The following is a 26,805-nucleotide window of genomic DNA, read 5'->3' as shown; positions in this document are numbered from 1 at the left end:
GAGACACATGAGAAGAAATCTCATGTATGTAGATTAAAGAAAGCCTTGTATGGGCTTAAATAGGCACCTAGGGCATGGTACAGTCGACTTGATGGCTACGTGTAGAAGATGGGGTTCATCAAGAGTGACACAGACCCTAATCTCTACTATCTGGTTGTAGAGAATGAGCCTCTAATCCTAGTGTTATATGTGGATGATCTCTTCCTAACAGGGTCATCCAAGCTCATCAAAGACTGCAAGAAGAACCTAGCCACATAATTCGACATGAAGGATTTGGGACAGATGCATTATTTCCTGGGGTTGGAAGTTTGGCAGCAAAAGGGTGAGATATTCCTTGGACAAGGGAGATATGCTATAGAAATCTTGAAGAGATTCAGGATGCAGGACTGTAGACCTATGGCTACTCCAATGATCACCAACTGGAAGAAGATTGATGCATCAGAAGATAAAGACATTGATCCCACCTTGTACAAACAACTTATAGGGTCCCTGATGTATCTGGTCAATACTACGCTAGACATTTGTTACGCTATCAACACCCTTAGTCAGTTCATGGTGGAACCTAAGAGGGTGCACTGGGCAACAACCAAACATGTTCTCAGGCAATGTTGCACGAAGCGGGGGCGAAGTGGAAGCGTTTTTTGGAAGCGGGGACATGGAAGCGTCATTTTCCAAAAATCTAGGAAGCGAAGCGTCCGCGGAAGTGTCTGCTATATATATATATATTTATATTTTTTTTGCATTTATACTCAAAACAAACATCCCAAATAGCAAATTAATTGTAGAAGACATGAAAACATGCATATTTTTGCATAAATCAAGATAGATATAACATCCATTGTACATTAATGATTAATTATTCGAGCATCAACCATTTAGATGCATCAACCATCTAGAATCTAGATTCTTCTCCTCTTGTCTAGCCTTTGCCTCTACCTCGATTGTCTAGGGATATTAGTTAACATTGCCCAATTTTGATCAAACTACCTAATTCAAGACTTAAAATATGGTAGAAAAAGCTTAACATGCTTGATCGATGATTTTGACTTGATTGAAAGGTAATTTTTTGCTAAGGGCGTGCCGCGTGACAAAGGAGTTCAACAATTAACACCGCCAACACTAGGGTACATATAGGGCTTGGTGCTCTTGATTAAATGCTAATCGCATACCTTCATACTTGATATAATCTAATGAAATGCCACAATCCCATTGATCCTGAATTCCTGAAAACTGTTAAGTCTGCTGAATCTTGAATAGGATATGAAATTCTATTTTCTCCATATGAAGTCCAATGAGGCTGGAACCACTCTCAAACATCCTGAGTCATTTCATGGTAATGTTAAAAATTTAAGTAAAAGGATGAAAATGAAAAATAAAGGAGAATGTCACTTTTACTTTAAGAATTTAACATTACCATGAGGGAGCATCTGCTATATTTATATTTTTTTTTGCCTTCATTCGTCACCCTAACCCAAGGTGGACCCACCCCCAACAAGCAAACTCACCTAAAATTAAAAAAAAATTGAAAAAAAAACGATTTTCTAAACGCTTTTCCGGAAGTGTACGGGAAGCGTACGCTTCCTCCTCCAAAGCACCACGCTTTTGACGCCCGAAGCGCCGTATGAAGCGCGCTTCGGCGCTTTGGAAGCGGCGCTTCCGTACCACGCTTCCGAATTTCCAGGAAGCGGCAAAAAATTTGGAAGCGCGCTTCCAGCCAAGCTTCCTAGGCGCTTCCGTACGGGACGTGCTTCAGGGCTTGGAACCGTGGGGGGGGGGAGGCGCTTCGTGCAACATTGTTTTCAGGTATATACAAGGAACAATCGAGCATGGAATATTGTATACCAGAGGCAATGACATCAGGCTGAGTGGGTTCACTGACGCAGATTGGGCTGGAAGTTCAATAGATCGGAAAAGTACAACTAGGTATTGTTTCAACATTGGATCAGGAATGACCTCCTGGTGCAGTAGGAAACAGAAATCCCTGGCTTTGAGCTCAACTAAAGTAGAATATATGGCAGCTAGCACAGCTTCGTGCGAGGCCATATGGCTTAGGAAATTGCTTGTGAATCTATTTAGGAGAAGGATGGAAGCGACCAGGATCATGTGTGATAATCAGAGTTGCATCAAGTTCTCTGAGAATCCAGTATTTCATGATTGGTTGAAGCACATTGATATCAAGTGTCACTTTGTCAGAGACTCTGTCCAATGAGGGGCAATACAGTTGAGATACACTCCTACAGGAGGACATGTGATAGACATCCTCACCAAGGCCCTAGGAAGAACAGAGTTTGTTTATTTCAAGGAGAAGATGGGGATGGTAAAGAATCCATTTTAGTAGCAGAAATGGATGTGTCAGGAGTTAGTAGTGGCAGTGCTATGGGTAGCATGATGCAACATGTTGAGAGGGAGTTGCAGTACAGGTGCGACAATGGCAGTGCTAGTGTCATGGGCAGTAGTACAGGAAGCAGCAGTGCAGGGGATGTGAGGCAACAGGCCAAGCATCAGCATAGGTACCGATGCGGAAGATCAATGTGATGTTTCTATAGTGAAACATTGCTAGAGCACATTCCTCGCTAAGAGGGAGTGTTGATTTTTGGTAGCATTGGATGTGCTCTAGCCTTGAAATTTGGAGGAGAGGCTAAGGCACATGAGATCTCCAAGACCCAGAAATCGTTTTGAGAAATTCCACCCAGATGAGGAGTTATTAAAATAATTAATATTTTTAATGGGTTCCTAAGTCTAAACTTAGGAAAATAAAAATATTAATGGGTTCCTAAGTCTAAATTTAGGAAAATAAAAATATTAATGGGTTCCTATGTCTAAACTTAGGAAAATAAAAATATTAATGGGTATTAATAAAGATAAGGGTGAGAAGCTTCTAAGAGACGAGGATCAAGTCTGTTTTAATCTTAGCTGTTGATTAGGGACTTAATTTCGACCGTTGATTCGTCAACAGGAAAAGTTTAAGAGAAGACTTGAGCATCATTTGGAGACACACTGGCAAATACTCAATATCTCAAGGAAAATCGATTCTTAAGTAGAGGAGATAGATTTCAGAGGGAGAGTTGCAGGGTGGAGGAAGAGGAGGGCATCAACAACAGGCAGTGACAGAGGAGGAGGTGACGCAGGGACAATGGGAGACAACGCAGAGAGAGATGCAGTCCAGAGGAGAGGCGCAGAGCCTACGCAGGTTGACGTAGAGGGACACAGAGCCACTCAGAGTCACGCTGGGCCACGCAGAGTGATGCAGGGGTGACGCTGAAGTGGGAACAAGGTCTCCAAAGTGTCAAAAGATCTCAAAGGGAAAGTCTAAGGTGTTTTCTTTCAGTTTCTCTGTAAAATCATTCCTTTTAAAAGCAATTGCTGTTGAAGATTAATAAAGCCCTCATTTGCTGCACCGATTTTCCCACATTGGGTTTTTCCCGGGACAATTGTTGAAAAATAACTGTGTTGATGCGATTGGTTCTTGTGCATGTATTTTTTCTCTGGGTAATTGTGTGATAACTGCAGTAGAATTTATTTTAATATTTACTGAAGGGATTTCGTTAATAACTTATTGTGAATAATAAGTAGGTGAAATAAATCAGTTGCTGCAGTAGTAGAATTTCAGTTTAAAATTTTCCACACTTGATGATCCTTATTTTGCAAATGATGATGTATGATGATCTATCTTTCTGTCTTGTTAGATGATTTTCTTCAAGCATTCAAACTGCTACTTTGGTTATCCTTCTATGATTCTAATGATGATGAGCTACTTTCTTTCTATCATGTAAGTTGACTACTTCAACTATGCTTCTAGATGTCATCTCAATTCTTCTATATTGCATCTTGTAAGGCTTCCTACCATCACTTGCTGACTTCTAGATACTGAAAAATAAGGTAAATGTATGTGATAGACCTCTTAATAGTAGAGTTCTTTCTCTTCCTACTTCTTTGTCTTCTTTTCTTTTAGTTCTTCTACTTCCTCGGTCACTTGGGCCTCATTCCCTTCATTTCTTTTCTTGTTGCCGTTCTTGAGTTTAGGACAATTCCTTTTGAAGTGCCCATATCCATTACACTCATAGCATTGGATCTTATACATATCAATTTTCTTTTGAAACTTCTTTCAAGGCTCAAACTTTCCAAAATTTCCTTTCTTCTTGGTCGTTGCTGCATGTGCTTGTGTTTGTTCATTTGATTCGACATCGTTTTTTGCTTTTAATCTAGTTTCTTCAATCTTGCATAATGACCATAGATTGCTGGATGGAGTGGCTTCTTTCTTCTCATAGATGCTTGATACAAACTTCCCCCATTCATCTGGTAATGCATTGAGTACTAGAGTGGTCATCTCTGGATCAAACATTGTTTCTCCAAGTTCTTGTAGTTGATCTTTTATTTGAGATACCTTCATGAGATATGAAGCTACCCCTTCTTCCCTTGAAACTTTCATCTTGTATAATTTGGTTCTTAACGATATTATCTCCCCTACAATGCTTATAGAAAACAACTCCACCAATTTGTCATAGATCTCTTTCGATGTTTTCAACTTTTCTACATAGAGTATGAGAGAATCCTTGATTGACTCAATTAGGATTCTTTGAGCCCTTATTTCTTTTGTCATGTATTTTGATAGTGCTTGAGATCATTCTTGTGGTGTTTTGCTGATTGTGCCCGTGACATAATCAATAACTTCATTCTCCATGAGAACTAAATCTATTCTTTTCTTCCATGCAAGGTAATTCGACGTCCCAACAAGTTAATTGTTCTCCATGTAGAAAGAAGTCGTTTGGTTTGTAGGTTGAGACATAAAATATAAAGTGCTTACTTGTCAAAATGAAGATACCTTCTTGATGGTGTTCTCCATTAGATGCTTCTTTGATGATGTCTTCCTTCTTCATAGATGATAATGCCCCTTATAAGAGAAGATGAACTTCTTCAATGATGTTTGAGATGAGACCCTTTCTTTAATAAGAGGGAGATCTCTTTGATTTTGATGATGAAGTGCTCTTCTTGCTTCCTTTGATTGATGATAGTAGAATGTTGAGGCTTCCAATAGTACTTCACGTGTGTAGGGTCCTTGAGGTCTTCTTTCAAGATGATGTGTTGACTAGTCCTCCTCGATGCTTCTTAGTTCTCCTTTTTGAGATGATGCTCTTCTTATGCTCAACCCTTATGTATCCTTCTTCATTTGGATGATCTTCAAGCTGCGTCTTCTTGTCTGTGTAGGCATTGTTTTCAACTCTTTATAGTTATGTATTATTCATGTAAACTAGATGTGTGTTCTAGTTCACTGATGTGGTTGGAACATGACTTGTCGGTCAGTATTGGAACTCATGGTTCAGAACTCTTTTTGTGGGTGGTCATATACTTTTGATGTCATGCTTCTTTATTTTGATTATCTTGCCCTGCTCTGTTGCAGAGTAAGACCAAAGATTTGGAGTTGAAGGGGCATGCTGATAGTGTTGATCAATTGTGCTGGGACCCAAAGCATTCAGAGTTGCTTGCTACTGCATCAGGAGACAGGACAGTGCGTCTATGGGATGCTCGAAGTAAGTGGAATATTCGATATTTTTTCTTTTTTAGTATGTGGCTACATGTTCAACCCAGGATGCTTCCACATGATGAAGGGTGTTTGCCATTCTGTTTGCTTTAGAGTGCTGAAAAATGGGTGGAAGAAGGATAAGAGGTTTTGTGAGCCTGATGATTTTCTTGCCTTTTTGCGCATGTTTAATCTTTTAGCAAAGTCATACAAAGTTGATCTATAATGTTGTAGTTCATCAATAATTGAAACTAGAGGTAAACTACTGAATTATTTGCATCAGCTTCACGTTGTAGAATGAATTCCTCACGTCTGTACAGATTGTTTGTCAGTGTTATCCTTGGCTGTAGTTTTGAAACATCAGTGCTTTAAATGCTTATTTAGTGCATAGCATTTTTCCTGTAAATATTCTAGCTCTATTCTATCATTTTTTAAAGAAAACTTTATATTATATTATAAGAAGCAAAACTATAGAGCAGTATATAAGAAACAAAACTATAGAGCAGTATGGAAAAAAAGTGTGGTCAAGTTGTGCTTGTCAAAGCTTGGAATCTCAATAGGGGGTAACCATAGATCTATTCTTAACACAAAATTTCTGGGAACTCATTAGCATGAATGCTATAGACTACAAAGGACCATACAATTAAAATCAGACATATTCCCATCAAAGGAAAAGGAAACGTTACTGATTTAATTTTTATCGTTGCCTTCTTTATAATTTTCTTGTGTCTCCTGGGGTGCCACCCTTGAACCAGTGGATGAACAATCGAGATCTGTGCCACCACTATTCTTCATTGCAGCTGCTGTTTCTTGAAGTATTTCTTCAAGACTGCTGTGCTTGCTGAATAAGGAAACTCCTGTATTCAGATCTGTTGGAAAATGTAACTAGTATCGGTCTTCATAATTATTGTTTGGTTCATAACATGATGTAATTCTTATATTTGTCAAAAAGAAGAAAAATAAAAATATTGTAAAAGAAAAAATATTTTATTAAGCATGGGTTTCATGCTTGGGTCATTAGTCAAATAGGTCAAGGCATCCATTGCATGCCTATAGGATTGTCATGAGTCAAAGTGTCATTATCATTATGAAAAAGACCCTCTTGGGCTCTTGTATCAAAGAAATAATTTATTTTTGTATTTTCGAAAATGTCTATAGTGCTCCTAAGAACAAGTCAGCCAGCTAGCTGAAGTCGGCCTAACATGTGTGCTAAAAGAGCTCTTGAAAGGGTATGTAAGGAGGGTATTCAACCTCCTTTGAGACATACATCTATGCACTTCACTTTCAGAGATGGTCTGCGGTTCATAAAGGATACGAATGACACAAAAAGGCTATGTTACCGGATCCGCTAGGCCAAAGGGCTGGATCTGCGGATCCCCAAATCGGAGACGGATGTAAGGAGTTTATCCAATAAAAAGGGTATTCTTAAGATCATTGGATGGCAGACTTGGCTGTGGCATCATTGGAGTTTTCAGTTTTGAAAAAAAATAGGAAGGTCGTGGCAGCGGTGGAAGTGACAATGTCTTGGATGATGAAACCTAGAAGAAGGCTTTGTAGCAAACTTCCATTGATCATGGAGGACTAAGGTATGTTGTCCCTGTTTACAAGGTACATATAATTGTTTTATGCATAGATGATTAAAGGGTCTAATATGAAGTGTATTAGGGTTTTGTGACATGTTCGAGTCTAGGGTTTATAGTCTTCATCTTGTTAAATATTGTTGGCATCTAGGGATTGTAAACCGTAGTTGTTACTTGGAAACCCTAGTCATATCAAAACCCTAACCCTAATTTGCTTGCTCTCTCATAGAAACCCTAGCTCTTGTCTTCTAGGGTTTGTAGGTAGTCTAGGGTGTATGGCAAACCTTAGTGAGGGTGGAATTGGATGAAAATTTGGGTTCAAAACCTGGGGCTAATATTTCAAGGGAAATATCAAGGAACTTAGGGTTTGGATCTGAAAACCCTAGGAATTCTCCCTCTCTAAGATACCATGGAATCCCTATATTGTCAAAATCATAATCATGCTCTTGTACTTGTATATTTTGCTTGGTGGTACTTGTCAGTGAATATTACAGATACATAATTAAGGAGGCAAAATAAGGAGGATGGCTAAGCAAAAGCAAATATTGTGCTTTAATGAGCATGATGGAAGAAGGGAACTGTAAAGACCCTGGGGGAACTGATGCTAACAAGTTCATTAAAAAATGGTAACTTGGTAATCAAGTTAGATCCTTGGGCACTCTGATGCATAAAGGTAGGCTCATATGAACCATGCGGGTGTTGATGCTTTGTTGAAAAGATCGTCATGGTGATGTAAGTCTGATGTTAATATCTATTATTGGTTATCTGGTTAACATATTGTTTTGTTTTTTAAACCAGAATGAGTATAGATTTGTATTAAAAAGTCGCGCCCGTTCGCAACAAAATCGGGGACTTACAACAATTTATCTGTGCTTCAACAAGCTGGTAATGGTTTCTTTGTCCATCCAGAATGTTATAGTAGATATGGCTATCCCGCCCAAAATTTTCCCATTTTGGGGTATTTACAACTATAGCTTCGACAAAATTCAGATAAAAGATATATACATTTACATTTCATCATGCTGATAAAAACAAAAAAACAAGACAGAGGTGATCAGATGTCCATTGGAGCTGGGCAATTTAGATCCAGGCCAGGAGAAGCATCTTCTGAGTCTTTGGAATTCTCCTGATCTGTCACGCCCTCCATGTTTTCCTCCATGCCTTCCTCCATGGTTTCCACTTTGATCTTCAAATTTTCCAGCTGATGGCACAGTGCATCCACCTCATCCTCCAATTGCCTGATGCGTTCTCGTTTCTTGAGCTCCCGTTCCTGCATAGTCATGTTCTCATGCATTTGCTGGTGCATGCTACGTTGGAGTTCGGTCAGGGCCTCTCGCAGGTCCCAATGGTCCTGTACACAAGTGAGACAGGAAGGTCTGTTTCTACCACCTTGCCTCGAGAAATTGGTCCTCGGCCCTCTAGACCTTGGCTTGTGGCTTCCCCACGTGCCCCACCAAGAATTGGCATCTGTACCCTTCATGCTGGCTTCCAAAACTTCATTTTTTATCAGGCTCCAGTAATTGTCATTGTTTTCCACGTTCTCCTGCAGCTAGGCACCCTCGCTAATCCTCCGGAGACTGCCTTGTTCCTCGGTTGGTATGCGCCTCCCAACCTCACTCCAGCTCCAATTCTCCTCCCACTTTAGGAGAGAATTAAGAACCCACCCAGTGTCCCAAATCCAAAATGCCTGCAAACACTCAGACCTTCCAATGCCTAGACCTTCCAGCGCTCGCGACCCCTCAATTATACTCAGAATTTCATTAATTTTCCTTAAAACCTCAGATACCTTCAACCCCTCCTGTTGACTTTTAACAACACAAAGCCCTGCCTCTGTGACATAGGAACTAATAATCGATCGCCTCAGCTCTAGCCACCAGGCTTTTGTTGAGGCCACCGTCCAACACTCAAACCTTAAAACATACAAATTCCACACACTGTTTTGCTTTTTATAACTGCTGCCTGATCGAGAGGTGATGTAGAGATGAGCGAGGAGATTGCTATAATCGAGATCCCATGAGTACTCCATCATAACTCTACCATCCTCCATTAATTTCCCACCAAGCTCCTGATCGCTATCAACCATCCCCACTATTCTCCCACGAGCGAGCTTGACTTCACTGGGAACTTGAATTAGTTTTCTGCTTCATAATTCTCAAATTTCTGCAGACACCTGAGGTGATGCGTCGCCCAATTCTCCAAGAACCAGGGCAAGAACAATGAAGCCGCACACTGTGACTTAAGCTTGGAACAGGTGTGGTACTAAAATGCCATATGATGCCACGTCTCGTTTGAGTGAGATTGTTTGGCTTGCCACAAGTCTTCATGACTGGCTGGAACTTGCAGAGGATGATGCGACAGGGGGAGGAGGATACCGGGGTGGTGAATATTTCGTGGAGGGACATAGGAGAAGGGGCCATATGGGGGGGGAAGGGAAGGAGAGGGGAGGAAGCGGCAAGGGGAGAGCTAGGGGGAGGATGGAGGGGCATCATATCTTTATGATATGATAAATCCGACTTTTCAACTTTCTTAGCATTCCTTCGAGACTTTAACAACAACCTACAAATGCCTCTCTTCATTTTATTAAGGAATATTTGTCGTGCCCACGACATCGTTTATTACACTTTTTTCCTCCTCTAGCTGGCATGCCTTATTAGCTTGTCTATTAGCTTCTTGGTTATTTACCCTCAAGACATGGTAGAAGGACACCGATTCAAAAGCAGGGAGCAAGTTCTGGGCTCTCTTAATGATTTGGTTCAGGTTAGTGATCTTAGCCTTTGAAGTGTTAATCATATGCCTTATAATGATCATGGAATTGCCTAACACCTGAATCTTTTTTATCCCATTTCTTTGTGCCAGGATTAGTCCCAGGAGCATACCATACGCTTCTGCTTGGTTATTTGTCTTCCGGCCAAGCCCCCAAGCATATCTAAATTCATTGATTCCTTCGGGATTAATGAGAATCCCTCCCCCTCCTGCCACCCCATTAACATATTGTTTTGTTACTTGGAAAGATGTGCAGGTATACATGATAACAATTGAGGCAAGTTCAACTGTGTAAATTTTAAGGGAAAGCTCAACATCTGGTACCTGACATCTATGAAGATCAAGATGTGCTCATCTTAGGATTGGAAGGTAGTAGTGTGAGAAAATAACCTGAAGGTCAAGAAGGAAGATCACTTTCATAAGGAAGCTATGATCAACTTGAAGTTTGGGAAGGTTCAATAAAATGCCTTCATTGATAAATTCAAGACGAAAGTGATGTGCAAAATGGATAACTCCGTGATCAGTGATACCATGAAAAGAAGCATGCTCTGATATGTGGAGGAAAGAGGGAACTTCTTCTATTTTCAAGACACAAGCATTCTATTCCCTTTTCTTCATTATATTGTTGTTAATTCCATGTCTAACTTTATTTAACTATATCTTTTCTTTTTAAGAGGATTGCAGGTATATTCCTAGGACTATTCAAATATGAAGTCAAGATGTTGTAGCTAGACTCAGAGGGAGCCTAGAAGGGATAATTGAATCTTGAAAGAATTTTGAAGAAGAAGCCTTGATTTAGAGGGAGCCTCATATTAAAACTTGGAAAATGAAAGCACCTCCCCTATCTTGAAAAGTACATGATTGTATAAAAAAGATGTAAGAACAAGACAAAAGATGATGGAAAGAGGGAGCTCTTATGATGATATTGAAGATTCCACATTGATGATTGAAGATGAAGCTGTACCTCATTGTTACTTGAAGATGGAACACATAGAGAAAATAATGACCTCAGAAAGAGGTTTGATGAGTTGGTGTACCTTAGGCTGAATAGCCCGTATGATGGTACTCAGGGTTGGTATCTTGGCAGTTAGCCTAGATGATACCTAGATCCTTGTTAGGGTGGATATCTTGGTCTAGATGATACCTAAATCCCAGTTAGGGTTGGTATCTTGACCTAGATGATATCTAGATCCTTGTTGGTGTCTTGGCTAGTAGCCTAGATGACACTTGGATCCTTATTGAGTTGGTGTCTTGGCAAGTAGCCTAGATGACACTTGGATCCTTGTTGAAGTTGGTGCCCTGGCAGGTATCCTAGATGACACCTGTATCCTTGTTGAGTTGGTGTCTTTGCAGATAGCCTAGATGGCACCTGGATCCTTGTTGAGTTGGTATCTTGGTAGGTAGTCTAGATGATACCTAGAATCTTGTTAAGGTTGGTGTCTTGGTAGATAGCCTAGATGACACCTCGTGTCTTGGTAGGTAACCTAGATGACACCTTGATCCCTGTTGGGATGGCACTTTGGAAGGTAGCCTACATGGTACCTAGATGGGTTGATACCTTGGTAGTTAGCCTAGACAGTATCTAGATCGCTAACATTGTACATGTTGTTTGTGATACTCTTCTTAGAGAACTTTTCAAGGTGAGTACACTCCTTGTAACAGTTAAAACAATTATGAATACCTCCCTAGTTAAGAAGGAGCATTGGAAAATGTAACTAGTATCGGTCTTCATAAGTATTGTTTGGTTCATGACATGATGTAATTCTTATATTTTTCAAAAAGAAGTAAAACAAAAATATTGTAAAAGAAAAATTATTTTATTAAGCATGGGTTTCATGCTTGGGTCATTAGTCAAATAGGTCAAGGCATCCACTGCATGCCTATAGGATTGTCATGAGTTAAAGTGTCATTATCATTACGTAAAAGACCCTCTTGGGCTCTTGTATCAAAGAAAGAAAACTATTTTGTATTTTGGAAAATGTCTATAGTGCTCCTAAGAACAAGTCAACCAACTAGTTGAAGTTGGCTTAACAGTGGGCTTAAAGAGCTCTTGAAAGGGTGTATAAGGAAGGTATTCAACCTCCTTTGTGACATACATCTACACACTTCATTTTCAAAGGTGGTCTGCGGTTCATAAAGGATACAAAGGACACAAAAAGGCTAGAAGTGCCTAGAATAAGATCAGTCTGCCCTAGAAATTGTTGAAGGTCTGAAATATGCAAAATTTCTTGAGTGTTCTCGGTTTGAAGTTGTAGGAAGACTTTGTAGTTTATCATTGGAAGTTAAGAAGGAAAGATTTGCTAGCTGGTTGACTTGTGTCTTAGTGGAAGCAAAGGGTCTTGTCTAGGTCTTGGAAGTCTCCTTTGAAATTAACAGGAAGAGAAGTTCTTGTGGGTTTTTCCCCTTTGGAAGGGTTTTACCCCGACTTGGAGCCCATATCTTGCGTTGCTGTGATCTCTATTGTTAATACGCTGCCCTAATCCATTTTCCAACATGATCATGGCAATAATAGGCCCACAACCTTATGAACTTCATGTTCTCATGCACCTTCTTTGAATTTATATCAATATTGTTATCTAGTCTGTTGAGCTTGCCTTCACAGAATATCCTTGTTGTGCTCAACTTAGCAAACTCGGTCTTTCTTATAATGCCTTGATGACCATCCAAAACATCTTCAAGTTGGGGGAAGAGATATGTAAGTGAGAGGAATAACCTGAGGAATGTTTGTGACATATTGCTGATGTATAGGAAATTATTAAGGAAAAGTTCCAGTAGAGCAGATTATCTTACATAATATCTTTTTTGTCATAAGTAAGGATGGTATTTTTTTTTGTTTATTCATTTAGGAAGTTTTACCAGACAATCTTTTGTTATAAAATCGGAAAGGCAAAAATATTTTCTTATGTTGATAATTACTTGTGATATTATTATGTTCTTATTAGCTTCTTTATGTTCTTCCTTTATCTTTTTCTCATCATGCAATCATCAAAGCAAAAATATGAAGATCATCGACACCAGATGTAGGCACTCAGCCAGGGCTAAAACCCCTTTATAGGGGAAAACCCAGCCAGAACGCTTCCTTCTGTAGATTCAAATTCAGATAGACCAAGACCCTAGACCAAAAGACCTTCCTTCTCCACCAAGTTAGCTCTTCCTTTTGATAGATGATCTCTTCCAAAGTTGCTAAGTGCCAACCTCTCAAATGCAGTGTCAACCCAAAATTTTGACCCCCATCTTCAGAACTTCGACCCAGTTTTGGGACTACAGTTTCGATCTTGCAACTTTAGTAGCTCCAGCCTAGCAGCTTCACAACTTCGACCTTGATGCAACTTCACAACTTTGATGCATCTTCACAGCGTCGACCTTGATGCAACTTCACAGCTTCAATGCAGCTTCACTGCTTTGATGTAGTTTCCCAACTTTGATGTAGCTTTAGAATTTCGTTGCACATGAGAGAGAGAGAGACCCAAAAACTTCGATTCTAGCTTCCTTGTTGAACTTCACACTTTTTTTGCTCCCACTATTGTAATTTGAACTTGTGTGATATGTGTTTCCAAATGAGTGGAATTGCTCCAATATATAGTGAGTTTTTGAGGTCGAATTCCCTTGTTGAGGCCAACTTGTCCTTTCTTGAGGTCGACTTGGCAGAGGAGGACTAATTGACCTATTTTACAATAAAATAAATTTCTTTCTTGACAAATAAAGCCCCAAAAGGGTCTTTTACATTATGACATGGACAAGGACACTTGACATAAACCCTACAAGCCTGCAATGGAGGCTTTGACCTATAAACAACTGACCCAAGCGTGAAACCCATGCTTTAATAAGTCAGTTGTTTCTTTTGACAAATACATTACATCATGACTCAAATATAATTATGAAGACCGACACTAGTTACATTCTTCAACACTCCCTCTTAACTAGGGAGGTATTCACAATTACAAATATATATAGAGGTACATGGAAGAGTATCCAATGAAAATGTTACAATCCTACCCATCCTGGAATTCTGAGAACTGATAAATCCGCTAAATTTTTAACGGGATATGAAACATTAGTTTCTCCATACAAATTCCTTTGAGGTTGGAACCACTCTCAAACAACTTGAAACAATTAATGATAATGTTAAAAATTTAAGTAAAAGGATAAAAATGAGAGATAAAGATAAAGGAAATGTCTACTAGGAAAGATAAGATGAAGGAAATGGTAAAAATTTAACATTATCATTAATTTCCATTGTTTGCGGTCAAACCCTTTTAAAGAAAAACTAAATTTTGCTTGTTGTTGGGGTCCAATACCTACTCAATTGAGTTGCTAAGTAACTGGACATGCCCAAATAGGGGTTGTTTCTTGTATTTTGCATGTGAGGCGCGAATAAGTGAGGAAACGTGTCAGGCACATGTTGGGCACATGTCATGTTCATAGGACAAACGTTTGGCACATGTCTTATTTACAACACACATCCCAAACATGTGTCAGACACTTTCCCTCAATGTGTCTCGAAAATTGGACACAGGTCCCCCATGTGAGTGACATTAAATCATGTTTTTGCATTCTTTTCCTTGTTTCACTTTGCAAGTTGGAGTTGTGAGGCAATTTGGAGTGCAACTAAGGGTTGTTGTGCAATGTTAGAAGGGATTCCAAGTGTTGGGCAAGTGGATTTGTGCTCCAATCTTTATGTTTCTTCCTACGACAATCCATTTTCTTCCTCATTTCATAGAGATTATAGCTCAATCTTCAAGGGCAATTGGTAAAGGTCAAAGGACAAAGAGAAGTTTTGGTATTTTTGGAGGAAGGCGGATCAAGATTCTTCAAAAAGGTCATGGATACAATTTTAGATGATGGTTGGTGGGAGAGGGTAGATCTTACCATTAAGTTCATGGACTCTATCATTTATGGTTCTACTATCTACTATCTACCCTATTTTTTATTTTCCATCAGTATTCCCACCTATGGTAGTAGTGATTTAATATCTATGTTATACATTTTGATTTTGAATAATTAATGAGAAATCTATAGTTTATGGTTCTAATTTCTTGTGTGTTTGTAATTTTATCATTGTTGATGTAGTACTAGTTGTATGATTGAATTTGTATCATCATGTTGTAGCTGCTACAACCCCCGTCCAAAATTTTGTTTATGCTTTAATTTTGGAGCCTCCCTTTGGTCATGCCAACTGTTGTTTTAGGTTACTAAGGCCAACTTTGATCTTATTTTCCTAAGTGTCAAGTTTCTTATTTGGATTCTAACTATCGCAACTTCTCACTCTTTGATTCCTAGCTTGTGATATTTTAATCGTGCATTTTTTCAAGCAGTTGCTGGGCACTTCATGATAATAACAATCAATCCTTGTCTACAGTGATTGCACAACTTCTAAAGAGAGACAATGCACATTTTGTGAAGACAGGCTTAGGCATGCCTTGATGACATTGATCGCGTGCCTTGATATGAGGGATTGCGCAGTTCCTTGTGGTAGTCAACTGCGCAACTCTTTGTTAGAGTGAACTGTGCAACTCCTTGTGATAGGGAACTGCACAATCAATTGTGGAAGCAAATTGCGCACTTATGGCAGTAAACTGTGCACTCCATTGAGACAGTGAATTGGATAGTCTCATGTGCCAGTGGACTGTGCAGTTCTCCAAGACAGGCAATTGCGCGTTCGTAGGAAATAAGAAGTGCACACTTACTGATGATAGCCCATGCATGCTTCTAAATTGTACTATGGCATGCTTTTTCAAGTTATCCTTATATGTGTCAATTGACTAAGTTTAACTCCTTGATTTTAGGCATGCAAGCTCAAAACCCTAACGCTAAATTTGTGATTGCTTAACTATATCGTAGGCTATCATAAAGCTCATTTCCACACTCATCTTTAGAGCTCTACCTATACTCGTGAGCACAAGGAGCTTTTGGTCTCAATTGCGCTGCTTTTTCGGGTAGGTTTCCTAATTGTCGCTTTTTGTTGCTTTTGCTTTTGTGAATGTTGTTTTTGTTTCCTTTTCACATAACAAGTGTCGCTTTTGCTATTATTGGCTTTTGCATGTGTTGTTTTACTCTTACATGCCTCTTTTCTAGTGTTGTTTCACATTCCATGTCTTTTCATATGCCAATGATCATTGTTGTTTAGTATATCAATGCATGCTTGTCTTCTTACTCTCATTTGTTGATTTTTGGTAGCATCGGATGTGCTCTAAGTCTCAAATTTTGCAGGGAGGCTTAGGCACATGTATTCTAAAGAACCCATAAATCGTTTTGGTAAATTCCACCCAGAAACAATTGTATTAAAATAATTAATTATTTTTAATGGGACCCTAAGTCTAAACTTAGGAAAATAAAATAATTAAAGGGTATTAATATAAACTGTGCATGTAACTTCTAGAAGAAGACGAGGATCAAGCAGAAATGATCTTAGCCATTGATTAGCTTCTAATTTGGGTTGTTGAATGTCAACGAGGACATTATTTAAGGAAGCTTGAGGGTCACTTGGAAGACACACAGAGGGAGTTCAAAGAATCGATTTTCTAAAGCAGAGCAGCTGCCGAGAGATTTTCGATAGAGAGATTTTGTAGTGAGGGGCATGGATAGTTAGGTTGGAGTATTTTCTCCAGGACCCAGGATCAACAACAGAGAGGCAAAGAGACACCAGGAGGAGGCAACGCAAACCTAGGAGGGGTTGACGCTGGGCCAGAAGGGCCCACGCAGAGCTGACGCAGAGCCAGAAGGGCTCACGCAAAAGCAGCGCAATCTTCTAGTGCAGAAATCCGAAATCTGTCGGGGAGCTGAGATTTCTGAGTCGGGAGGGCTGGAAACTGCTCCAGAGGGTAGACGTTTCCCATTTGGGCTGACGCAGAGCCTGTTGAGGCTGACATAGGTACTACACAGGGTCAAGGTAGAGATAGCCGAGGATAAATGGTTCAGCTACCGGAACAGCCAGAATTGCCAGGTAGAGGTAGGTAAGCTCACTAAGTTTTTTTGCTAGTTTATTTTCTCTATAACTAGACTACCAGAAGGGCATCCAAAGTTGTATTCAGAAACTACTTATTAATAATATAAAACCCTCAAAGCTGCTGCACTGGTTTTCCCACATTGGGTTTTTCCGGGGACATTTGTCCAAAAAGTACTCTGTCACTTGTGTGGATTTTTCTCTATTGTTTTGGGCAAATTTTTAATTAAGTGAGGGCTGCAATGCGTTAGCTTCGATATTTGCTGTAGGAAACAGTAAATAATTTGTTTAAGTATTTAACAGATAGGAGAAGTTTAATCAGTTGCTGCAGTAGGTGATTCGGGTGGGATTCTCAATTTTTCACATGGTATTAGAGCATTGCAAGTAAAGCAAGAAAGAACAATACCAAAGACCCAACACTGAGCAGAAGAGGGAGTTTGAAACAGCTGCAAAAGACAGCAGTTCGAAACCCTAGAGGGCTTGTGCAGTTCTAGCCGGAGGGCTGAAATTTCGAGGCAGTCTCTCTTTGAGTGAGTCGACAAAGAGAAGGGCTTCTGGACTGAGTTTTTGATGGCTCAGAGGGAGTAGTGCAGAAGCCTCAGCGTGAGGAGAGCTAGTGGGACGCAGTCTTTTCTGCAGGCCATTTTGCTGGGCAGAAAGACGTAAGAGGAGGAAGGAGCATGGTTGAGGGAATTTCTCCTCAGAGGACTTCCAACCAAGGAGTCCGAATTGTCAATTGCTGAGCAGTAGCGGAGAGAGGCAGATCTACAAGCTCCAGCAAGGAGTGCGTAGGCCCGTCTAATGCTGCGCAGAGGAGAGAGGAGGTCATTCGACAGTTCTTGTGGCAGAAATGGCAACCAATGGCTTGAGGGATCAGGACAGGTTGGATGGGGCATCCAAAAGGTAAGAATGTCATTCCTTCTAGATGAGCATGGTGTCAAGACATACGTCGACAACGTGGTGGTTGAAACAACAAATCCAGATCCGCTGAAGAAGTACAAGGTTGAGATGGCGAAGGCGAAAAGAATGATCCTCGACGAAGTGAAGAATCATGTGGTCTGTCTCATCGCTAGTAGAGGGACTACTAAGGAGATGTGGGACGCATTGTCTACGTTATATCAGGGATCTTCCGAGCAACGAAAGATGTACTTAGAGAAGAAGTTGAGGTCTGCTTAGATGCAGATGGGGGAGCCTGTGGATCCATTCCTCACGAAGCTTCAGGAGACCCGTGATGAGTTGTTCGCTTGTGGGGTCTACACCTCAAGACTCAGAGTTGGTGAGACTGGCCCTAAATTCTATCTTAGAGGAGTGGCACATCTTTGTCAAGAGTATCCTGGGCAGGGTGACTTTGCCGAATTGGGATGAGATGTGGGCAACTCTCAAACAAGAGGAGCTGAGAAGAGACTTGGTCAAGTGCAACCTTGATAGAAGAAGCAATAGTGGGTCGATGCCCAAGGAGGAGGAGGATAATGCAACCCTCGCATCGAAGGGGCAATAGGAGTAGCGGAGACGTAAGACGGACTTCTTGAAGATGAAGTGTTTCAGGTGTGGTGAGATGGGTCACTGTGCAACTCAGTGTCCTCTCAGGAAGAAGGACAAGGATGAGAAACACGATTCGAAGGCTGCGCCTGCGAAGATCGAAGAGGTAGAGTTCACCATGACAACTGAGATACCTCCAAGAGGGAGGTGGGTTGATTTGGAGCTGTAGTTCGAAAGAGCTACAGATGGGCAGGATCGTTGAGGAGCCCACCTCTTGGATCAATTCCTTGCTACGGTAGGCCAGATTAGAGGTAGTAGGATGATGCTGAGGAGTGTCAGAGAGACGGTTGCAATGGCTAGGAGCGCCAGAGACTGAGTAGCGCAGAGCAGAGTTGGCAGCAATGCAGATGGTACAAAGCAATAGTTAGCAGCAACGCAGTGGATTTAGAGGGTCAGTGCACTGACTAGCAACAGTCATGCTTCAACATTCACGTGGTATCATACTGAACACAGTTAGTTTAGAAATTTGGGTTGTTTTTCTGTTGCTGATGTAGTAGCAACAATAGTTTGCAGTGCAGAGGCAGTTGGCAGTGGCAATGCCAGTAGCAACACGGATGCAGATAGTCAGAGGGAGTTGCAGTGCAGATGCAGTGGACAATGGCAGGGTCAGCAGCAGTACAGATGCAACGTTTGTGTAGTGGTTGATCGACAACATGTTAGACATCAACAATGAAGAGGGAGATGTTACAGAATAGTGTGATGCTTCAGTTGGAGACATTACTAGAGCACATTCCTCGCTAAGGAGTGTTGATTTCTGGTAGTGTCGGATGTGCTCGAAGTCTCAAATTTTGCAGGGAGGCTTAGGCACATGTATTCCAAAGAACCCATAAATCGTTTTGGGAAATTCAACCCAGAAACAGTTGTATTAAAATAATTAACTATTTTTAATGGGACCCTAAGTCTAAACTTAGGAAAATAAAATAATTAAAGGGTATTAATATAAACTGTGCGTGTAACTTCTAGAAGAAGACGAGGATCAACCAAAAATGATCTTAGCCATTGATTAGCTTCTAATCTAGGTTGTTGAATGTCAACCAGGAGATTATTTAAGGACAGTTGAGGGTCACTTGGAAGACACAAATGGAGTTCAGAGAACCGATTTTCTGAAGCAGAGCAGCTGCCAGGAGATTTTCGATAGTGAGCTTTTGCAATGAGGGGCAGGAATATTTGGGTTGGAGTATCATCTCCAGGACCCAGGATCGGCAACAGTGAGGCATAGAGACACCAGGAGGAGGCAACACAGACCCAGGAGGGGTTGACGCTGGGCTAGAAGGGCCCACGCAGAGCTGACACAAAGCCAAAAGGGCTCACGCAGAAACAACGCAGTCTTCTAGTGTAGAAATTTGAAATCTGTCGGGGAGCTGAGATTTCTGAGCCGGGAGGGCTGGAAACTGCTCCAGAGGGCAGAGGTTTCCTAGTTGGGCTGACGCAGATCCTGTTGAGGTTGGCGCAGGGCCAGCGCAGAGATAGCCGGGGACAGTTGGTTCAACTGCCAGAACAGTTAGAATTTCCGGGTAGAGTGAGGTAATCTCACTAAGTTTTTCTGCCAGTTTATTTTCTTTGTAACTGGATTGCCAGAAGGGCATGCAGAGTTGTATTAAAAAACTGCTACTTAATAATATAAAACCCTCAGAGCTGCTGCACTTGTTTTCTCGCATTGGGTTTTTCCGGGGACATTTGTCCAAAAATATTGTGTCACTTGTATGGATTTTTCTCTATTGTTCTGTTCTTGTTTTGGGCAAATTAATTAATTAAGTGAGGGCTGCAATGTGTTAGCTTCGATATTTGCTGTAAGAAACAGTAAATAATTTGTTTCAGTATTTGATAGATAGGAGAAGTTTAATCAGTTGTTGCAGTAGGTGATTCGGGTGGGATTCTCGAATTTTCACGTTATTGTTCTTCTTGCTCAATGTGAATGCATACTTGGTTGAATCTTGAGCTCATCCACATCCTTGCTTCACCTTGCTCCCTTTTTTTGCAGATCTCGAGCCTTGCCTTCTGTCAGAGGAAACTGCGTAACTGCCAAAGTCTCCATCTCTCTCCAACTGTGCATTGTGCAATTCTCATCAGCAGATGGATCCCTCTTGCCCACCATGATTGCGGACTACGCAATCCTTGGCCCCAATTGCGCATTGCACACTCTCAAATAGTAGTGCGCCCCCTCCTTGCCCATTATCAATGCGAATTGTGCACTGAAGGAGCCTCCCTCTCTTAGAAACTGCGCATTGTGTATTCATAAGCCATAATCTCTTTGTCTTACTAACTCAACCTACACAATCCTTCTTCTCAATCACTGCGCAGTTCACATTTCTAGGGACTAGTGAGTCACTTTGCCTCCGTTGTGCTCAAGCATTGCACGCCCCCCCTCTTAATGGCTGTCTTCTACTTGTGATTGATTGATAGACTAACTAACCTTTTGTGGAACGTACTTGGTATTTCCATGAGTGCATCTGTTCCTACAGGTACAACAGATACAAGTCACATTAGCCTTTCATCATCTACCAATACCATGCCTCCAACCACAAGAAAAGGACCATTAAAGGAGGTCATTGATAGCAATACCGAGGATGCCATTGACAAAACTTTGACAAGATTGCTTGTCATGGCGGACACTGAATACCTTATTGATGGATCTTCTACATTGTTGACCATCAAACATGCCTTTAGCAAGAAGGAGTTCCCAGAGGATCTAGAAGATAGGGAAGTTTATGAGAATGTCAAGAAATTGAGTTTCCATAGAATTGCTTGCAGGTATCCTGTGATACCTTGTGTAGATGCAATTAGATGGACACTGCAAGGTCTAGTCACCAAGAACATGGTACTTAACAATGATAGTGGCAGCAACTTGCTTCTTACCAGCCGCATGACTTGCACTAGTACTACAAGTTGCCCAATTCTAAAGAACATCTAAATTCCCAGTTTTATGTAGCTTGGGCTCATTTGAATACCAGGGAAGTGATTAAGTCATGGTGGTAGGAACCATCTAAGTTCGTCAGAAGCCAGATGGTATCTACAGGACAAAGTCTCTTAAGAAGGTTTGTTAGTACATGATGGCTATGTGCTGTAGGATATATGAGCGAAAGAACATTGAATTTTGTGAAGAAGGGTGGATCTTCATGCTTTACCCACTTGACACAGAATGAAAAGTATTCAATTGGGCAAATTTGTTGGCCTAACAACTAAAGGTTAATGTGATCAATGTGAAAGAACAACGACAGGGAAAGCAAACATAGTTCTATATGTCTTTCTACTTACTAGATGGTATTTGTACCTGCCATGAGTTCCCAGGTCTACACTGAAGTGGACTCCAAAAAAACTCCCTATCAACATTCATTGAGGGTATTTTTAGAATACAACTACAAAGGAGTTTATGAAAAGGTTGCTAAACACTTCTTTGTTGCATTTTATTAGATGATCTTTGAAGTAGAAGCTTCTTGCATGTCTCATGAGGCTAGAAAAGCAGTTGCAGAGATAGCAGATTGGTTTGCTTCACCTCAAGGCACATACCTTAGAGTGTTCGGTTTTCAAATTCCCCCACATCTCATGCCAAGGTATGTGACTGACAAAGTAGTCATGCAGGAGGTCGGATATCAACTTTACACATTATTATCTCAATTATTGCACAAGAAGAAGGCACCTTGGCCTCTTTACTCTCTCCAAGCGGGATCTTTTGAACTTAAGAACTTGAAGGCTGCAGAAATAGAGGTTGAGGAACTTTCCCGCCTTAAGTTTGGTGAGATGATTTTTCACAGATATGATCGCAGAGGCATTTGTAAACAACACTGTGACAAGTTGCACTTTTCCTTCCCATATGGAGCTGATTGCTGGGAAGAAGAGGAAAAGATAAAGAATTGGTACAATGCTTCCCGAGCACATGTACCAGGTGATGAGGCAAGCCTTGCCAATACAACTTATGAGCAGGATATTGTTCACGAAGGGAATTGGCAGGATGTGCCCACTCCAATTAGCATTGCCAAATCAAAGAGGAAGATTGTGCACGATCTTGAAGCAGAGAGGAGCAAATTTTTTAAAATAGATACTATTACCACTAAGGGTGCCATTGAAGTAGAAAGGAGGGGAAAGGAGTTTGAAGAATCAATGAGAAGGCAACGAGAAGAAGAACAAAGACAAAAGTAGGAGCAGAAACAAGAAGAGGAACGAAAGCGGAAGGAAGAACATGAAAGAAGACATGTAGAAAAGGTCGGAAGAGCTAAGAAAGAAGGAAGAAGAAGAATCTAGAAAGAAACAAGAAGAAATATTGTAGAAACAACAGGAAGAAGAAGAAGAACATAAGCGATTAGAAGAAGAAGAAAGCAGGAGGGAGTAGGATGAAGAGCTTGCAAGAGAAATGGAGGAAGAAATACAGGCCCAAGACATAGATGTTGAAGAGGAGGAGGATGACCGAGAGGCGGCCATTATGCCTATTGCAGAACAAACCATCTATCGACTCCACCTCCTCTTACCGGTGGCCACATCCCATTCAGTGAGATGGGAATATCTCCTCCACTCGATGATTTGGTCATGGACATCTCTAAATTTACCTTTGATCAGTTGAAGAACAAAATATTGCAAGGGAGACAAAGGTATTTTCCAAATGACCTTGATTGTTTCGTTTCCATCCACATAGAGAGGGTAATTGTGCTAAATCCTAGGAAGAATCTGAGAATAATTACAACATTTAATGTAGCTTTTGAAGAAGCTGCAAAAGTAAACACTGAAATCTTGATGAAAGAGAATGAGCAATTAGCAAAGGAATTGGCCTCTGCAAGGCAACATATCAATCATCTCCTCAATGAGAGCCATAAGTTTTCTTCTGCTAGTTCTAATAGGAAGGAGCTACAAACAACAATATTTGAGGAAATTTGGTCATTGGGGGACACTATGCGACAACTATATGAGGATATGATCACCCTTCATAAGGCTGTGGTGCCTTTGCATGCAATGCAAAATTGGTCACGAGGAGATGTCAAAGTTTGAAAGACTATTTGTGCAACTATTGATGTGATCTAAGAGTGGGGCACTAAGTATAAAGACACACCATCAAAGTTGGTTAGGAAGACAAGGCAAGATGTTGAGTTGGATAGAGTTGAGGTCAAGATGCTTATACAAAGTAATAAACAACTCAGCACTTATGTGGCCAACACCATATCCGCCTACTCGTGACTGTATCATGGATTGGACTCCTTGGTAAGAGTGCACAAGATACCTTCCGTTGGAGCATTTGCGGAAACAAAGGGGAGAAATGTTGTCAGGAAAGAGAGAAAAGAATTCTTGAGCAACATGAGACAGGTGACCATCAGGGAAGATTTAGAAGTTACAAAGGATAATGTTCTACAATTTGTAGCTGGACTTGCCAAGTTGAATATGAAGCTATTCTTATTGTGGAACAACATTCAGACTAGTTCCAAAACCATTTATCTGGATGCAATGAAAGGAAGAGTTAGATATAATCTAGATTTTCCATCATAGGTTGGAAACATAATAACGCAATACAAGGCTTGGTACAAATATGTGACATCAGAACTACATGAAGATGTTGTTGAGCTACAGTTTCCTCAAGCTCAAGCATGATGTATTAGTTTTGTTTTATTAGGCTCTAGCCACATTTCTTCTTATGTAATTTTGTATTTAAAAAATAATAAGGAATATAAATACAAGTGGAAGTCCAAGAGTCACATAGGGGATGTGAAGAGTCACTAGGTAGAATAAGGACAAAGAGAAGCTCAAGAGTCATGAATAAGCTTGGGATTCATAAGGGGAGGTGAAAGTTCACCTCACTTATTATAAATAAACCCTCATAACTCAAGATAGAGGATTTTGGAGAGTTAGCCTTGGCTTCTATAGTTTAGCATAGGAGAAAAGATCGTTCTTTGGAAAAGCAAGTGGTAGCTATTGAGAAATCTATAGGGCAATAGTTAGGATGGTTTGTCTTTTCTTGATAACAGCTTGTGATGTCCTTTTACTTTTTCTTACTTATTAGCTTCTTTACTTATTATTATGTTTGTGTGTCATCAAATAGCTACCAAAACAAGAAGAACAATAGTACACAAGAATACAGAATGTAGGCTGCAAGCAAGGACCAAAACCTCTCCATTTGAGAGGAAAACCCGCAAATCTCTTCTCTTATAGATTCTTCAATTGATGAATTCCAAGACCTCTAGACCAAGATGAATAGCCATCAAGACCAAGTCCAACCCTTCTGGATGATGTGCTCCCTTTGTTCAAGTCAAACACAGTCAAATCTCTTCTAGCAACACAACTTCGACCCCCAGCGTCAGAATTTTGGCCTCTACTGCAGGTCTCAATTTTTCGGTCCCCCCAACAGTAGCTGTTGCCACACGTGTGAGCTTGATCCATCCTCCCAAGGCTTCTTTAGACCTTCGCTTGGCTTTCTCCTTCTTCTGGTGCTTGAGGATGACCTAATGTGTTCTTCGTTGACTTTTTTTCTCTTCTTTCTTCAAGATTAAACTTGCAGAAGAAAAGGCCTAGTCTACTAACAAAAACCCCGACCTTCCTTTGCACGTGTGAGAGAGATAGCCCAGAAACAAGTCTTCTTCGTCCTCTTCCTTTTTCGCTAACTTCTTGCTCTTCTTCTTCACTTGGATGACCGAGTGATGAAAATCTTCCAAGGAGGTCGAGGTCCCTCCTTTATATAGGCTTCTAAAGGTGGACGCGGCTCCTCAAAATAGGCTGACTTGGTCTTCAAGGGTATTTTGACACTTTTAATGACAAAAATAATTTTCCTTACAAGTTACAATGTGCCCAATTAGGTCTTCAACTTATGACAATGACTCTTTTTGACTTTTTGACCCAGGACCAACCCTAGAAGCATTCATTGGGTGCTTGACCTCTAAAATAAAAGACCTTGAGCATGAAACCCATGCTCCAATAATAATAATAATAATAATAATTTTTCTTTTATTTTACAATATAAAAGAATCAAAAGTACATTTCATATTTATGAAGATCGAACCTAGCTACACATTTTTTACAGTTTGAATGCATTTCTCTATGGTAACAGAAAGCGACCTGTTTAGGGATTTCGAAGGCCCGATGCACTCATCTGTTGCAGGATAGGTGGTCACCTACTCTTAATGCGTTATGCAATGATTGTTTAACGCTAGAAGAGGGATTTGAGCGGACAGAGGCCGGGAGATAGAAAGCCGAGAAGCGGAAATGAACAGGCAGAGCAGTTTGGCTTTAAAGCCATAGAAAACAGAACACAGAAGCAGGCAGTGTCGAGACAGAGCAAAGACAGAGACAAAGAGTGATTGAGAGAGTCTGCGTACTCAGAGAGGCTTGAGAGGTTCAAGCAAACTCTTGTTGTTGTATCTGTTGTGTATTGAGTCTCAAATTGAGCTCATACTATTGTAAAACTCTGTTTGAAGACATAATAGAGAGGTCACCACTAAAGGCTGGACCAGGAGATGTAGCCTAGGAGTATTGGGTGAACTCCTTATTAAATTTGCTGTGTTTATGTGTGTTTTCTATTATGCTTCTTTACTGCTTCATGGTCTGTGTATTTCGCAATCTTATCGATCCATTGCATAAAATAACATAGACAAATCCATGCACATGAGTCTGTAATACCTTATTAATTGTCTTAGATCTCATTATCAGATCAAGTGGTATCAGAGCTTTAGGTTGCTAAGGTTAGACAAGCTTGTGATGGATTGGTGAATGATAACTAGCTCAAAGCTCAAATTAGGAGAAGGAGAATTGGTTGAAGCTAACCCAGAAATAGGAATAGTCTATCTTAGGAGGAAAATGGTAGAAGAAAGTCCCTTGGAATCAGATTCTCAGTTCATGGACAGTTTCATGACCATGAGAGCCATGGTAGAGGAGATGTATCGAGAGTTTAAGAAAGGTCGAAGTGAAGATTCTTCAACCTCCAAACAAGACAAAGGAACGGAGGAACCTCTTCTAGATGGCCATTCTGAAGGCAAAGGGAAAGGAAAAGAGCCTTCTCTAACAACACCTTCTGATAGCCCTGAAAATATAAAGAAGAAAACATCTTTGATTAAATTAGATGTTAAATTTGATTTGCCAATATATGATGGAGAATTAAATGCAGAGAAGCTAGATAACTGGATTAGACAGATTGATGTGTATTGCAGGGTGCAGAATATTGATTTAGACAGGTGTAAAATTCAGCTGGCCAGCCTACGCCTTGGAGGAACTAACCTATTGTGGTGGGAAGGCAAGACCGAAGCTGATTTGAAGAAACATGGTAAAATTCTTTCTACCTGGAGTGAATTTGTTTCTGCCATTAAAAAACAGTTCTATCCACTAGCTTATATGCAGCAAGCCATGATGAGTTGGCAAACTCTTCGCCAATTAAAGGGGCAAAGTGTACAAAGCTACACCCAAGAATTTAGAAAAAGAGCTTTAATTCTAGGCATTTCTCTAGACTCACCTGAAACTTTGTTGAAGTATATAGGTGGTCTACCTAGCTATTTGAG

The 26,805-nt window shown here is 40.5% G+C and overlaps 1 protein-coding gene across 1 annotated transcript in view; it reads left to right on the top strand.

Annotated features, from left to right (window-relative positions):
* The window catches only part of LOC149170324 (THO complex subunit 3-like), a 243,559-nt gene that overhangs the window by 32,145 nt on the left and 184,609 nt on the right, over positions 1-26,805 (top strand). The window contains exon 3 of the mRNA XM_089428988.1: positions 5,399-5,528. Coding sequence (XP_089285114.1) covers positions 5,399-5,528 — 130 coding nt within the window. The remainder of the gene's footprint in view (positions 1-5,398; positions 5,529-26,805) is intronic.

Source organism: Pinus tabuliformis, chromosome 4_2, assembly GCF_031772625.1.
Source record: "Pinus tabuliformis cultivar Carrire ecotype Pingquan chromosome 4_2, CPIR1, whole genome shotgun sequence".
NCBI lineage: Eukaryota > Viridiplantae > Streptophyta > Pinopsida > Pinales > Pinaceae > Pinus > Pinus tabuliformis.
The sequence above is the reverse complement of the archived record's forward strand: the minus strand, read 5'-3'. Positions and strand labels throughout refer to the sequence as shown.